Source organism: Crinia signifera, chromosome 6 (assembly GCF_055691185.1).
Source record: "Crinia signifera chromosome 6, ASM5569118v1, whole genome shotgun sequence".
In the NCBI taxonomy this organism is placed as follows: domain Eukaryota; kingdom Metazoa; phylum Chordata; class Amphibia; order Anura; family Myobatrachidae; genus Crinia; species Crinia signifera.
This window is the reverse complement of record NC_139222.1, coordinates 67225582-67241955: the sequence shown is the minus strand read 5'-3', so window position 1 is coordinate 67241955 and position 16374 is coordinate 67225582. Positions and strand designations below refer to the sequence as shown.

At 42.0% G+C, this 16374-nt stretch overlaps 2 protein-coding genes across 8 annotated transcripts in view; one reads left to right on the top strand and one right to left on the bottom strand.

Annotated features, from left to right (window-relative positions):
- DUSP29 (dual specificity phosphatase 29) overlaps nt 1-9326 on the top strand; it is a 52955-nt gene extending 43629 nt beyond the window's left edge. For all 4 annotated transcript variants that reach the window (XM_083146217.1, XM_083146214.1, XM_083146215.1 and 1 more), the window contains exons 2-4: nt 1654-1871; nt 5585-5808; nt 8136-9326. In XM_083146217.1, coding sequence (XP_083002343.1) covers nt 1675-1871; nt 5585-5808; nt 8136-8371 — 657 coding nt within the window. In that variant the 5' untranslated portion in view covers nt 1654-1674 and the 3' untranslated portion in view covers nt 8372-9326. The remainder of the gene's footprint in view (nt 1-1653; nt 1872-5584; nt 5809-8135) is intronic.
- Nucleotides 9327-11331: 2005 nt separating this feature from the next.
- The window catches only part of KAT6B (lysine acetyltransferase 6B), a 133948-nt gene continuing 128905 nt past the window's right edge, over nt 11332-16374 (bottom strand). For all 4 annotated transcript variants that reach the window (XM_083146209.1, XM_083146211.1, XM_083146213.1 and 1 more), the window contains one exon: nt 11332-15346. In XM_083146209.1, coding sequence (XP_083002335.1) covers nt 12855-15346 — 2492 coding nt within the window. In that variant the 3' untranslated portion in view covers nt 11332-12854. The remainder of the gene's footprint in view (nt 15347-16374) is intronic.

Sequence of the window (16374 nt, the reverse complement as noted above, 5' to 3'; positions counted from 1 at the left end):
ATCTCATCGCAATCCCATCACAATTTGACGGACAGAAAGGTCCAGTTTGGGGAGTGGTAACCGGTCGTTTTCTGGGAGTGTCAGAAGAAACACGGGCGTGACCAGGCGTTATACAGGGCGAGTCTGTGACATCAGGACTGGCCTCTCAGTCGCAGGGTTGTGGAAGGGTCAGACATACTCTTATTTACATAGTCTGGAAAAACCATTTGGTGGTGAATGAATTGTGTATAGATGAACAACCGGATATCAGATGGCAATTCACAGATTTACACAGGGCGGGTTTTCTCTATGTCTGGGCGGCAGCTCTCTACTCACAGAGATGAGCGATCAGGTCTGACTCATCACTGAGATAGTAGAAGTACCTTACAGGTGAAAGGGAATTCAAGACAGGTGTTAGCGCACGGAGCAAAGCCAAAGCTTCACTCAAGGAAAACTACTATTATTGCTCACTTACCAACCAAGTAGAAATATCAATAATAAATGCTCTATACTACTCCAAACCAAAGCGTAAATCCTATATCAGCCACCAATGTTAGATGTAAAGTATGCATCGTAAGCAATCCTTCCGGACTTTGACTGTTCGTTTATCGTGTAATCTTAAGTAATGTTATTTGTGTATACTATTTGTTTTCTTGCTACATGTCTATTTCTTTTTTTTCTGTGCAAACTTTAAAAAAAACTTAAGGTACTTATGTAATATCTGGGCTCCCGTTTTTCTTATGAGACCGCGTCTGCCTGCCACGCTTCGGGAACCGGTGGCTCTCTGCCCTCGCCACACTATATAGAATCAACTCCATGCGTAGTTGGATAGTAGGGGTATGAAAAAATGGGGTGCATTTAACATGGGAGCCCAGATAATACATAAGTAATAAAAAGTACTATTAAAAAAATAATTATAGCTCACTTACTGTATAAACCCATAAAAAACAACAACCTGAAGGTCAAAGTGCACTGAACCTTTCCTACTTGTGCAGCCTCTTACGCATAATGCGACTGTTAGGTATCGTCTCTGATACATTCTCTGCGGACAGGAAGCATTTGAAAAAGGGGGAAAACTTTTACATCGCATGTAATTCGCACAGTGCTTCTATGGGCTTGTGATGTGCCCACGCATCGCATATGTACATGCAGTACTTTTCGTATTAGATTGCATCTAGTTCAAATCGCACGCTGTTCTAGCGTATTGCATGCGATAGGAACTAGATGCGATGTGATCTAGTACAAAACGCATCGAGCACACATCTCTTCGTGTGCAGGCACCTTGAGAACTGCTCAATCAAATTAGTAATGCCCCTTGGGTGCTGAAACGGAGGGGGAATTAACCCCCAGAACACCAGAGGGCATTAGTAATAAGATTTTAAAAATCACCATAAAGAAGGTAAATCAGAGATCTTAGGTACAAATATTTAGTAAAAAATAAATGTAGAACGGTCATGTATATGAGTGTATACAAGTTACTAGTATCTGCTTAGTACGATGTATTCTTATTTTAGTATTTAAACAAAATGATGACAAAGCGCGCCCATCCATGGCCATCATTAGACTGCTCTTACCATTTTATTGGGCATGGCATCGCAAAAAGCAGACCGTACGCCAAACCTGCTATTGCCAAAGTCCTGGCTCTCTATCTAATGTGTCTTTTGTTCTGATTAGGGACCACGGGATCTCAGTGCCATGTCAGTTGCCCAAGCGAGGATGCCGGCGGACACTACCAGCCTGAAGAAACGCAATGCCTATGCTGCCGTGGCTGTAGACCCAGATACTGGGTACAGCACCCCTGGGGCATTTGAGCTGGAAAGACTTTTTTGGCATGGAGCAGCCAAGTTCACCCATGTAAATGAAGTATTCCCCAACCTGTACATTGGAGATGAGTGAGTATAATCATCACGAGTTGCATACTAGAGAAGGATACACAACTATGGTTTTTTTTTTAAATGCAAGGTTGGGAGATGCATTGATTTGTATTGTGGCCCTTATTCAGATCTGATTGCAGTACAAATTAGTAATCAAAATGTGCAACACCATGTGCACTGCAGGTGGGGCAGATGTAACATGTGCAAAGAGTTAGATTTGGGTGGGGTGTGTTGAAACTGAAATCTAAATAGCAGTGTAAAAATAATGCAACTCTCTCTATACATGTTACATCTGCCCCACCTGCAGTGCACATGGTTTTTCCCATGTTGAAAACAAATTTGTACTGCCTAAGAGAACAAACGCAGTGACAGACAGCATGCCTAGGATTCATGCAGATGGACTGTAGAACTGCTGTTGTTCTTCCTTATTTAACATTAATCCCTTCACCTTTGACACTTTTTGGACAGGTAACACATCAGTAACAGTAATAACTCCGTACCCAAAACAAATTGATACCATGCTTATTTCCAGAAGAGTTTGAATTTCCAGAAAATAGAATGAAACTGCTTAGTTCTCTTGGCTAAGGCAATCTAGCCAACGTGCCAGAGACCACGGATTTCACAACAAGACTAAATGCAAATATGTGTATTCTATGCGCTTAATAAAATCTACACCTCAATGTTATGGGGCCTACACACCTAGAGATTTTGCTGAGCGATCTGAGCAATGTAGAGCGCTCAGCACACAGCGCTGCACAGCACTGTCTGCTAAGTGATCTGTCATGGCCAGTGTTCTCCGGTGAGAACTTTTTTACTTGACTGAAAAAAAAAATGTGTGCTGTGAGTGAGTATTTCATGTAAAAGTGATTGAAAGGCATTTTGAGGTGGTTGAAAAAAATGCAGGAGTGTCATGGCCGTTTCTGGGGTGTGTATCTGCTGTCAGATCATACGGGCAAACACATGGCATCAGTGCTGCTACTAATGTGTCTAGTCTACGTAGCCATAGGTTTACTCTTAACCTCAATGCCCATTTTTGCATACAGGCTGCAAATGTGTACACAAGTGCATTACTGAGCGGCTGCAGCACATTCTTACTTTTGTGTAGCCCAGAAAATTGTAATTACAAATGGCACACAGCTCTGAATCAGGCCCTCCATAGCAGCTCAAAAAGCATTTAAAAAAATAGATACCACATGGAATGAGGATGAGCGGCTGGTGGTGTTAAAAACACACGCAATGATGCAAACTTCTCAGCACTGGGTGTGTCCAAGCCGACAGGGGCAGCACAATGTAATTATGCACTGCAATTTTGTACACACTGCACAATGTATCGTTGCATCATGCCGTATGTAATCCACAGCATCAGGGAACAACAGCTGGGCATGCGCGATCACAGGTACACACTAGGCCTGGGGTAGCCAACCCTAGTCCTCGAGAGCTACCAACAGTGCATGTTGTGCAGGTCTCCTCACAGAATCACAAGTGAGCTAAGTAGCTCCATCTGTGTATCTTTTAAAATGTGTCAGAGATTAATGAGTGCAGCAGCTAGGTTGTCTGGAAAATGTGAACTGTTGGTAGCTCTCGAGGGCTAGGGTTGGCTACCACTGCACTAGGCGATGCATAGGATATATCGTTCTGATCCGCATTAAGGTGCCCATACACGTTACAATTATTGTATACAATATTGTATACAATATCACATCTCATCTCAGTTTTGCGATGAGATCAGATGAGATGAGATCTAGTACAAAAAGTATGTGCTGCACATACTTTTTGTACTAGATCTCATCTCATCTGATCTCATCGAAAAACCGATATGAGATGAGATATTGTATACAATATTGTATACAATAATTGTAACATGTATGGGCACCTTTAAGGTGCCCACACACGCACCGATCCCGGCGGTGCGATGCTATGCGATGGGGTGCACGCTCCCGCGGCACCTCATCGCACAGCACAAAAAGTATGTGCTGCACATACTTTTTGTACTAGCTTTTTATCGCATAGCATCGCATGCACAAGGCATACGATGTGATGCTATGTGTGCTAGTTAAGCACAGAACGCACGCTGGGATCGATGCGTCTGTGGGCACCTTTAGAATGATAAATCACTTACTACATACCCAGGTCCAGGCTTTTTATGTAAGTGCAAAATTATGATCTAACATCGTCTTCTAGTGAGTCCCAAAAGAAAAAAAAAAAGTAATTTAAGTTTCGATTAACTGTATATTTCCTGGGCTTTATACATAACACATACAGTATGAATTGAAGAAAGCAATTTCAATGCAAGCAAATTACAGTAAAGGTGAATTCAGTAAGCAGAAAATCCCCCCAAGGTAAAATACATAATTGTGCTATGAATAAGTGATGCCAGATGCACTGTGTAAAGGTGCCCATACACTGCACAATTGCTGGGTGCGATGAGATGCACACTCCCGTCACACATCGCATAGCACAAAAAGTATGTGCAGCATGTACTTTTGGTACTAGATTTCATCTCATCTCATTGCATTACCTATGCGATACGATGAGCTGCGATATTGTATACAATAATTGTACCGTGTATGGGCACCTTAAAGGTCCCCATACATTAGGCCGATTTATCACATGTAACGGGGAGCTGCAGCGGGCGGTGATCATCATCTGCGGGACGCTGGGGAGTGCAGTGGGTTCTGAGTGCTTTCACTAGCAGGTGGCGAGTGCTTTCACTAGTGGGTGGCGAGTGCTGACCTGGCTGGGCGGTTATAAAAGATATCATCAGCGGGATGGGCAGTGCAGTGGAGGATATTAGATTTTTAAAATAACCTGTCAAATCCAGCCAATCAGAGAACAGCCAGTAATTTGACAGGTTATTTTACTGCCCGTCCCGCTGATGATATCTTTAATCACCGACCGGCCAGGTTAGCACTCGCCGCCTGCTAGTGAAAGCACTCGCCGCCCGCTCCGGCGTCCCACAGATGATTGCCGCCCGCCCCACTGCTCTCCTGGTTGGGCATATATACAGGGAGGTCGGACGTGATCTTATGTGTTGACCGTCCGACCTCCCTGATTCAGTCCAATGCGCACGGTACCACGCATCGGATCGGATGTCACACACCTGCGATTTTGCCCGGTTATCGGCCCAAAGTGCCAAAATTGGATGGTGTGTGGGGGCCTTAAGACTGCACTGGCTTCACTGCGACTGGCAGGTACTTTCTATTAGATGTCTGACCTGCCAGTCACCCAAGGCAGTCCCATTAGAAGGTGTTACATCTTTTCCAGGATGCCTCTATGGGCTGTTTCGGTTGCCCATAGAGTCTGGGGTGGAGCGGCGGCAGTGGGGACAGGTATTGGCGGGGACCACCAGTGGCAGCAGAGGGAAAGGGCCCAGTGCAGGCAGTCCTCCTCCTACACTGAGGAAAGAGCTGTTGCTACATATTGGGCAGACTGGATGGGCCAAATGGTTCTCATCTGCTGTCAAATTCTATGCAACTTAATTTTTGGATGGATAAACACTTAACTGGGGCAGAATATTATCTGCACTGGTCGTACCGGTCTGCCGCCTGTTTGTATAAAGTGCAATGCAGCTCTATATGAATGTAACAAAAAAGGATTATCAACACCATAGTCTATGAAGCGTCCCTTTAACTCAGATTTTCTTCTAAATATCACATCACGAACATTACGGTTTGTAGTTATGGGGAACATTTAAGAAGTACAAGTTACTTATTCTACTGTTGTTTTCCCAGGAAGACTGCCCTGGACCGCTACGGCTTAGAGAAAAGTGGATTCACTCACATTTTGAATGCAGCACATGGCCGATGGAATGTGGACACGGGAGAAGAGTATTACAGTGATATGACAGTGGAGTACCATGGAGTAGAAGCAGAGGATCTACCCAAATTCAACCTCAGCCAGTTCTTCTACTCAGCAGCTAAATTTATCCATACAGCATTGACCAGCAGCCCCGACAGTAAGTTAGCTGCCGAATCTATACCCGTGATTGCGAATCGCTTAAAAAGTTTGACATTGGGATGTGCGATCACGTTTATCTACCTATCCTATTAGAAAATGGGGGACCTGCCATGTGTCAACCAATAAAAAGTGGAGGTGAAAAAAAGGGAACGAGCCTATACTCCCCAAAATAGCAAAGTAACATAGGATAACAGTAACAGTATAGGAGTTTATTAAAGTGCATAATATTTTGGCTACTTAAAAAGTTTTAAATGGGTACAATACGGATTTTTTCTTTTTAAACACTGAAAAATAAATGCACTCAAAATTAGGGGTACATGAAAAATGGGTATAAGAGCCTATTTAGGTCAAGTAAAGGCACTTTAAAAAAAATAAAAAAACAATATAAAAAAAAGGGGTACTTGTTTCCTAGCAGGGCACCCAGTACTCTATTTGCATACAGGGCTATTCTCCGTACTAAAATCGCATCGGCCATTTTAGTGCCGTGCGATGCGATTTTTTAATGTCATTTATTTACTGCTCTGTTGGCCCCGGGGGATCGCTTGGCATCTCCCGCAAAATCGCATCCGATTTTATAGGGTGCAATGCCATGCCATGCCAATAGCTATACACTTTTGTATGACATACAATGAGGCTTTAGTCACCCCCCCACCCCAAAGCATGGCGAGTGCAGCAAGCCCCGCGAGGGCCGGCGGAATGCGTCCTCCCAACCTTTTCATACCCCCACTATCCACGTCGGCGTGGAGTTGATATTACATAGTGTGGCGAGCGCAGCGAGCCACCGAGCCCGTAGCGTGGCGAGAGGATGCAGATTACTTTACATGTATTCCGCATCCGCTCGCCACGCTTCGGGCTCGGTGGCTCGCCACACTATATAAAATCAACTCCACGCCAACGTGGATAGTGGGGTATGAAAAGGTTGGGAGGATGCATTCCGCTGCGCTCACCACACTTCGGGGTGGCGTGGATACTGGGGGGGGGGGGGTGTGTGTGTGTGTGTGTGTGTTCGACTAAAACCTCACAAGTGTATAGCTAATGGCATGGCATCGCACCCTATAAAGATTTTGCTGGAAGTGCGATGCGATGCGATCCCCTGGGGCCAACAGAGCAGTGAATAAATTACATTAAAAAAATCGCATCGCACGGCACTAAAACGGCCCATGCGATGCGATTTCATTACGGTAGCGTACGCAAGAACACCGGGCGAGTAAAAAAGTCCAAGAAATGAAAAGAAAAAAAATCATGAAAACTCATGTCAACCTTTTCGTGTGTTGACTGATTGTGTTGTGTTGAGACATAATAGGTCGAAAGATACATGGCAAATCTAAATATTTTTGCAACCTTAAGTAAAGGGCACTAACTTTAATTATTCTAAAGTACAGAGCACTGAACTGTAGTTCAATGAAATGTACAGGCATCCAATTACCACTACAAGCAGTGCAGCCTTAATACTTACACTGCACACATACATGCTGCAGAAAATACATGGCGTTTCCACAGAGTGATAAGGAGCAAATACGGTAATACACCCCCCTCCCCCCCCCCCCCATAAATGCCAGCAAATCCTCAGCATAGATACTGCCCCTACCATCATGCCAAGGAATCATGCGTGTTATATGGGATTTTTTATGCGAACATTTAATTTACTTTACAGCAATGAACATAGTGAAAGTAAGAAAAATAAATTACTTTTCTTTATGGGTCATTCCCTACTTTGAACTCACCTTCAGTGTCAGAAGGTTTCAGTGACAGCCTTTGGTGGAGGCGAGAGGTCAGATTACAGAGATACACCTTTCTGGTACTTGGCTGCTCAGTCTCTCCGCTTCCTGACTGACTTATGCAACAAATTTCTTTTTTTTTTTTTATTACTTTGAAAAGTGTTTGAGGATGGAACTCAGTGGGGTAAATTTACTAAGATGGAATTCTATTTGAGAAGGGATGTTGCCCATCAGATTCTACTTATTTATGTAGCACCTTCTAGAAGATAATAGCAAAATACCATCTTCAATAGAACTCCCATCTTCGTAAATGGACACCAATGAGTGCCAGAAATACACACAGGTTGAGGAGCACCTGCTACAAAGTACAGTACTATAAGACGGATTCAGTATGGATTGTGTATGTTATGCTTAGCATATTCTATCCTTAGGAATTATAAATATAGGCAAAGGTGCACACCGCCTTGTGAGGCCAAGGAAACTGCGTTCTTGACGGTCCTTAGCCTCGCCCGAGCATGCCAATGTTTTTCAGAATATCTGCCACCTTTACTCCCAAATCATCCATAAAAAAGTGTACTGTATAACAAACCTCTTTTTTTTTACACAGATAAAGTGTTGGTGCACTGCGCTATGGGGCGCAGTCGTTCTGCATCTCTTGTTCTGGCATACCTGATGATCTATGAGAAAATGACAATTGTTGATGCAGCTGCACAGGTTCTAAAACACCGCTGTATTCTTCCCAACCGTGGCTTCCTGAAGCAGTTGCGGGAGCTGGACATTCAGCTAGCCTTGGAGAGGAGGGCCGCACGCAACAGTACAAAGGAGTCGGACAAGAATGAGTGACACCAATAAACAAGAAAGGCATCAGACTGTATTTGTAAAGGAATTTTTCATTAGAGGAAACTAAGATCTCACACAGAGCTTCCTCTTCCAGACAAACTGAGCGACTTGAGCTAGTGCCTTACTACATTCTCCAACAGATCCAGTGATGCTTAACCTGACTTCCCAGCAGCACACAGCTGTAGACAACTGTAGGAATCATCAGTTTGTTGTATATTGGTATAATGAGCTTGCTATATATTTGGCTTCTGCAGCGTTAAGTCATTTTTACCAGGGTTCGTTTACTTACACAGTCTTATAGAATAGTTATACTAAATGTACACATGTACATAGCAATTCATGTCATACTGTAGTCTTACTAACACATCCGGAAACTGCCAACATCCATACAAATACATTCATATTTGACTTCTATATTCTTCCAGTTTTTTTTAGGAGTGTCCCTGTGACACTAAGGGGTCAATCCAATTTCCTGCGAACACATTGTGGCAACAGCAACACACAAATATGTCTGACAGATCACCTTTCTGTAAACTGAAGAGGACTTGTCTGCCTAACAAAAGTCGTAGAAAAGGGAAATTAAATTTCCAAATGCGTGCTTAATTATTTGCAGTCAAGCTACTTCAGGTAGTAAATGTTTACAATGTATTTCTACCATAAACAGTTATTAAAATGTAAAAAAAGATGGGTTTCATTTTCTCCCCCCTATAAATATGGACCAGATAAGTAATTTATCATACAACTTAACCAATGGTTAAGAAATCAAACAAAAAAAACACTCAAATTAACAATATTCTGAAAAATTAAATGTTGCCAACGAAGTTTCTAGGTGTATGGGTCCATACATTACCTCTGAATTTAAATAAATTCATATACCTTTCGAACGGTTTAGGCTTGCCAACTGCTAGTTGGTCTATATATATATATATATATATATATATATATATATATATATATATATATTCCAAAATAGAAGAGGCACTCATCAGACTTCGTATATAACAATCAGAAGAAGTTTATTCCTTATTATTGTTATTATTTATTATTGGAATAAACTTCTTCTGATTGTTATCTACGAAGTCTGATGAGTGCCTCTTCTATTTATGGACTATATGGGATATTTGCATCCAAAGAAGGCACCGGAGCACTCCACCACATTAGAGACGAGTGCCTGCCAGGTATACAACAAACTATAATATATATATATATATATATATATATATAATATATCTGGATGTTTGTCGCATTTATTCACACACAGACCATAGAGGGGTAAAGCCAAATCCTTGTGCTTCGATGCTGATGCTGAACATCTGAGTGTGGCAGCTACATCAGCGCATTCATGGCGAGAAGATCTTATTGTCTGACAGCATCTATCATCCCCCTAGTTCAATATCTCATGGCCCCCAATATAAAATGTTGATCAAGGTAACAATAGAAAAAAAATTTGCACAATCTCCAATCCAGTCTAAAAAAGTCTAATTGCAGCATTTAAGGCCACCTTGAATCTGACTTATCTAGTTGTCCTATTAAACCTATACAACATCTGGACAAGATATCACTAATAGCAATTTAATAGGCTTCAAAATGTATAGTGCTGCCATGAAAAAAGTTTTTCTAGGGCAAGAAGGACAATGGAGCGGATGCTGCTACAGGGCTCCAGAATAAAATAGGGGCCGCCCATCATGACATTATTTGTATACATTTACATATTTAGGAAGATGGTGAAGCTGACCGTGTAGATGTAAACACGCCCACATGGCATTGGCCACACCCACAGCTCATCTGCCTCTCACAATAGACCTTGGGTCATTTTCCACCTCAGACCTATTTGACCCCTAATTCAGACCTGGATAATTAAATTCCGTGTTCTGGATAAGATGCAAAATATGAACCAGTATAGTTTTCCATTTCTATTTACCTAGTGTTATCCTTGTAATCTTAAAATTAGTATAATATTGGATAATAGAGTGCTGAACAGCAACACTGTCTAAATACAGTCTAGGTCAATTTAGAATTTGCAAAAAAATAAATAAATATAAATAAAGGTCAAGGGACATTATAATGGGTAGCACAGTGCTAATATATATACATATATAGGTTATAGGATGGAACAGCTTGTTTCCATTCACTTTAAATACTGTAAGTTGTAAACAGATGATACAGTCTCTACTGGAGTCATTACTGCATTTCATAAACAAGTCAGTGACTTAATTGGAAATAAAGAAGATTCTGAAAGCACAGTTTTTACATATGGCTCCTCATAATTTATTTTCCATTTAAAATGTACAGCTTTGTTTTTGTCTGCTTGGATTTACTGAAGTGACACAATAAAAAGGGAAATAAACATTAAATTGTTACTAGATATGAACTTTCTGCCCATCACGCTACAAAACACAAAATAGGGGCAATTAGAACAAGACAGAAAACTATGCAGACATCGTTTTCCTTGGGCAAATATAGATATTATATTTATATATAGATTTTTTTTTACATGCATCTTGACATGTTGGCTGGTAAAAGATATCCATAATAGGGCTCTGGCTTTTTTTTTTTTTTTTTCACTTTTTTTTTTTTACTTTTTATTAAAAAATAACTCCAATACGTTACAAAGATAGAAAAATCTACAGATGGAATGAAACCTTTGTATTGCAAAAGGGCTTGAAAGGCATGTTCATAAAATAGCAATTAAACACCAATTTTTATTGAGTTTAACTATATGTCCATTTTACGACTCCTTGGCAAACACTACTGAAGATAAACGGCATTTCTGGGATCCGGTAAAATGTGTTTTTTGTTTAATTTTATTCGTTTAAGTTAAACATTTTTATGTCCCACAGAGACTGAAAGAAAAGTCACAATTATAGCCAAGGTGTGAAAATATACACTCGGTTTGGGAGCCCTCTGGCTAGCCAGAAGGGGCCAGGAATAACACATTTGAATATTTTGTACAATGTACAATGTAATTAACAAAAATATATTTATTTTCAATTTTTTCTTTAACCTTCAAACAAAGGCTTACCAATATCAGAAAAGGAAATAATAACAAATGGCTTTACAGTTTAGCACAGGACTTATAACATTACTACGTAGAAAAGCTCACGCACCACACAGAGAAGCAGCATGCGTCGTAAGGCTTACTTCCAGCAAACAAATGAAAACAAAAACACAGACTCAAGACCGGATAGGGAGGTTTGGATGGGTAAAAAAGGGCCGTTCTCCCCATACTGAATTGATCAGAAGATCTACTGGACCAAGTTGTGATTGGTTCAAAATCTCAGTGCCAAAACATGCAATAGTACTGGCAGTGAAAGAGTAAACCGCAAACTCATGTCAAAAGGGAAAGAAAGGCAAATAAAAAGTTTTTGGGTGGAAGAATACTATAATAATGGCTTCCCAGCTTTTATGGTGCAAAAAGGGAACTTCGGTATAAATATTATTTTGCATTAACGAAGTGCTGGCTTTGAATCTGCTTATGGTGCCCTTGGGCAGAAGTTGGGTGTGTGAGCTGGGAAGATAGAACGCAGAATATAATACCATCATTACTTAACAGAAACTCTGTGCAGGGAAATAGTGCAGCAAAGTGGATGAGATGGGTATTTCAATGTCAGTGCTTGATAGGTCTAGGAAGAGAATGGTGGCTTTTAGCTAAGAAAGTTGTAATTATCTGCAGTGTTCGGTCATCTCCAACAAAACTGGTATTTTCAAAATGCTAAAATAAAAAAATAAAAATAAAGTGTGTAGTTGTTTACCAAAAGTCAGACACAAATATGACACGTTTCTCCCCAAGGTTATCATCTCCATATAATGTAGGGGTGTGCTGAATCTATGCCACAGCTCCACATTCACACAGATTTCTACGGCAATTTGTGTTTAGTGGCTTCTACGGATGTCAGCCAATCAAATCCTAATCGCTCCCCCAATTACAGAATACACAAGCCAGATACTAATTCAGATCTACATTTCAAATACAAATCGTGTCAAGTTGGGTAACATTGATTCAATCTGATATGCAAAATTGGTTTCATGATTTAGTGATGAAGAATATTTTGTCAAATATATTCAACTGAATCCTAAAATAAGGACGTAACCCCATAAAAAAAGGAGAGAGACCAGTAAAATGGTCACATTGAGAAAAGGAAGCAGCGCAGAAACATGGTTCTCATGTGATGTATGCGCTATTGATCTTTTTTTTTTTTTAAACTGATGGTGGCCAGTCCACTGTAAACTTTATCTGAGAGAATAAAGTAACCTGGTGTTAGTGGAACATAGTCACATCAGAAATAAATTAAAGGGATTCATATGTTATCAGGAATGCAAGGCTGGTTGTAAAAAGGAGCAAGGGAAACTAAGGATTAGGTGGCCGAGTCTGTGTCCTTCAGTGACGGCTGTCAGTCTGCGTCAGGTTCCATAGCGCAGTTTCCATGTTGCAACTGCTGCAGAGTTAGGGAAGAAGGGTAGGGATGCTGGTATCTGCAAGGGCAACTCACCGCCTCATGTATGACCCATTGAGTGACTGTTTGGGCATTGGTGTGTTCATGTAGCCATGATGCCCAGGGCTGGAGTACATCATGTTGCTGTGAGGACTGGCCTGCATTGACTGCTGCGGATAAGGCTGGCTACCCATCATGCTCATTTGCATTGGGTACTGAGGGCTCTGGTTCATGTAACCATGATTACTGTGGTAACCGCTGTTCATCATGGACTGAGACATACGGTAACCACTCATGGCATTAAGTGTGTTCACTGGATTTACGTTGTAACCAGGTGCTGGCATCAGATTAACACTCATATTCATTCCGCGCTGCATGGTGAGGGAACGAGAAGGAGGTTGCATTGTCACAGTCTGGGGAGGAGGGGCATGACCATATAGCTGTGATGGGTGGGGTCCAGATGTAGCTCCTGGAGGCAACCCAGACACTTTGGTCCGCATAGACATGTGACTTTTGCTTGCCATCTGTGTCTGCAGCCTCTGGTTGTGGGAGAGTCCCATCTGACCACTGGACATGTTACGTTGAAGCAGAGGTGGTGGTAGGTTCATAGGGGGTGGCGTGAGATTCGGAGGCGGAGTCATTGTGTTTTGGGATTGAGAGGGGACAGAATGGGGTGATTGGCTGAGCTGCACCATGTTGCTCAGAGAAGAAGAAAGAGAGGCACCATTTGCATAGGATGTCACAGCCTGTGAGTGGCTGTAAGGCAGGGAGTGATCCATTAAGGTGTTTGTCAGTTGTTGGAGTTTGGCAAGGCTAAAGGTGGCTGAAGGCTGTGGATAGTGCCCAGACCCAAAGTCCCCTTGTCCTATCCTATCATAAAGCCCTCCAAGTCCTCCCCCTGATGTTTCAGGGATATCTGGCATAGAGAAACCTGTGCCTGCCATGCCACAAGGAGCAAGTTGCTGCTGTTGGCCACTACTTGGGGGTCTCTCCACTGCACAAGACTGTGGTGACTTGACATTGCAGGGTGGCTGAGGAGGGGGTGACCCAATCATGCTGCAACTATTGTTCATAGCGGACATTTGTTGTGTTACAGCACAACTGCTCTGTGTCAAGTTTGCAGAGGTCATTCCACTGCTATATGAACAGCTGTTTTGAGAGGCTAGTGTTCCCCCTCCCATTCCAGAGTCATAACTGTTCGGGTTATCATAGTTTTCTGTGGTACTCTCAATACTCCCCAAGTCACTAAACCCACTATCCACAACTTGCTGCGAGTGATCAGACACAGATGGTACATCCATCATGGGACTAGTTTCAAGGTTCTGCAAGGATGGGACAGACATGGCGGTTTGGTCCGGGCTGATCTGGGCATAATTGTTCTCCAGAGATGGTGCACTGGGGCTATTTGATGACCTAACTGAGTGACCAGGATGTGAATGAACAGAGGATACCGGGCTGCTGTGGTCAGATTGCTGGCAGTCTTCTACCGCACCTGCTGTTGGGCTCGGAGCATAACTTTGCAGGCTGTGACATGCTTCCTGGGTCTCCGAACAGTCTCTATAAACCTCCTCTTGCTCTTCACTTTCACGGGTCAGAGACTGAACAGCTTGTGCAGTCTCTGAGTCGATATCCAATCCATCCCCTGAATCCCCAGGTAGCTCCGACACAAACTCATCTGCATGTGTTCCACATGTAACAATGGCTTGCTCCTCTGCTTCAGCTGGTTCTTCATTTTCCTTCGGTACCTCTTCAGGTTGCTCTGCTTCCATTACTTCCCCACAACTGATGCTGGAAACATCAGACTGAGATGCGTTATTATTTTCAATACCTAGATCTAAAAAACTGTCCTGTTCCCCTAAGGCCTCTTGGAAAGATTGTTCTGCTACTTCCTTCTCTGATCTATCAAGGTGGCTCTCATCTTCATCATCTGCATCATGGTCCTCATTATGAGAATGTTCCTCTTCATCTTCCTCCTCCTCTTCTTCCACAACTGCAAGTTCATTGGTCTGCACAGTGCCCAAGTCTTTGCTTTCTTCTTCCATTTTGTCTGACCTCTCTGTATCTTCTTTCAGGTCATCTTCCTCTTCCTTGATGCTGCCATTCTCCTCCCTTTCCTCTGCCTCTTCTTTATTATCCTCTATTTCATCTTCCACTTTTAATTCTTCATCTTTCCTTTCTTCCTCATCAGACTTTTCCACATTGGCGCTACCTGGGCTTGGCAGCTCTAGTAAGGAGGTTCCAGCTTCTTCTTCATTAGCTTCCACTTCTTCACTAGTGTGAACAGCATCTTCATTTGGTGGCTCATTTTCCTCTTCAAGTTCCTCTTTAGCTTCCTCATTTTGCACCAGATAGTCTGGCTCCATGGGCGTTTCTGGAGGAGTGTACAGATTGAGTTTAAAGCCAGACTTTCTGTCCACACTACGCCTCCTCTTTGAAGGGCCCCTCTTTAATCCTTTTGGCCACCCCTGCTTTCTTGGAGGCCTATCTGGGATCTGTTCTTGAGCTTCAGGAGCTTTCTTCTCCGGAGATACTTCGCCTATATGATCTGTGTAGACACAAATTAGATTTGCATGTATTAAACTATACACAACAAGAAAAATAATAATTGAAACTCAGTCAGCTATAAACTTGATAATTGTCTTGACAGAAATAAAACCATCAAATTTCCCTGACAGTGATACGCAAACAAAAAGCAACAATCAGGACTGAACACATGCGGCATCAGTGAATCTTAGCCTCAGCCCTCAAATCATGCAAACAGTCCAGGTTTTAGTAATATTCATATAATTAAGTCACCTGCGCTCGAACATGAAGATTCTTAAAACCTGGACTGTGCCTTGAAGACCAAAAAAAAAAAAAAAAAACTATTTGTGTGCAAGATACAGCAATAAATAATGATGATCTAAGTAAACTTGAGAATTGGTCAAGAGAATGGCAACTACAGTTTAATGCAAAAAAATGCAAAATTATGCACTTGGGACTCAAAAACCCAAAGGCTCAATATAGTATCAAGGGTACTATAATGGAAACTACTGAGGAGGAAAGAGATCTAGGAGTCACTATTTCAAGTGACTTAAAGGTAGGGAGGCAATGTAACAAAGCAATGAGGAAGGCTAGTCAGATGCTTGGTTGCATAGGGAGAGGAATCAGTAGCAGAAAAAAAGACGTAATAATGCCACTGTATAGGTCATTGGTACGACCTCATCTGGAATACTGTGTCCAGTTCTGGAGACCATATCTTCAGAAGGATATAAATACATTGGAGAGTGTACAAAGAAGGGCAACTAAAATGGTTCATGGCCTACATCACAAAACTTACCTGGATAGACTAAAAGATCTTAACATGTATAGTTTGGAGCAGAGAAGGGAAAGGGGGGACATGATAGAAATCTTCAAATATATCAAGGGTTTTAACATAGTACAGGTGGGAAATTTTCTTCAAAGGAAAACAAGTAATAAAACAAGAGGACATGCACTGAAACTGGAGGGAGGTAGGTTTAGGGGAAATGTTAGAAAGAATTACTTCACAGAAAGGGTAGTGGATAAGTGGAATAGCCTCCTATCAGAGGTGGT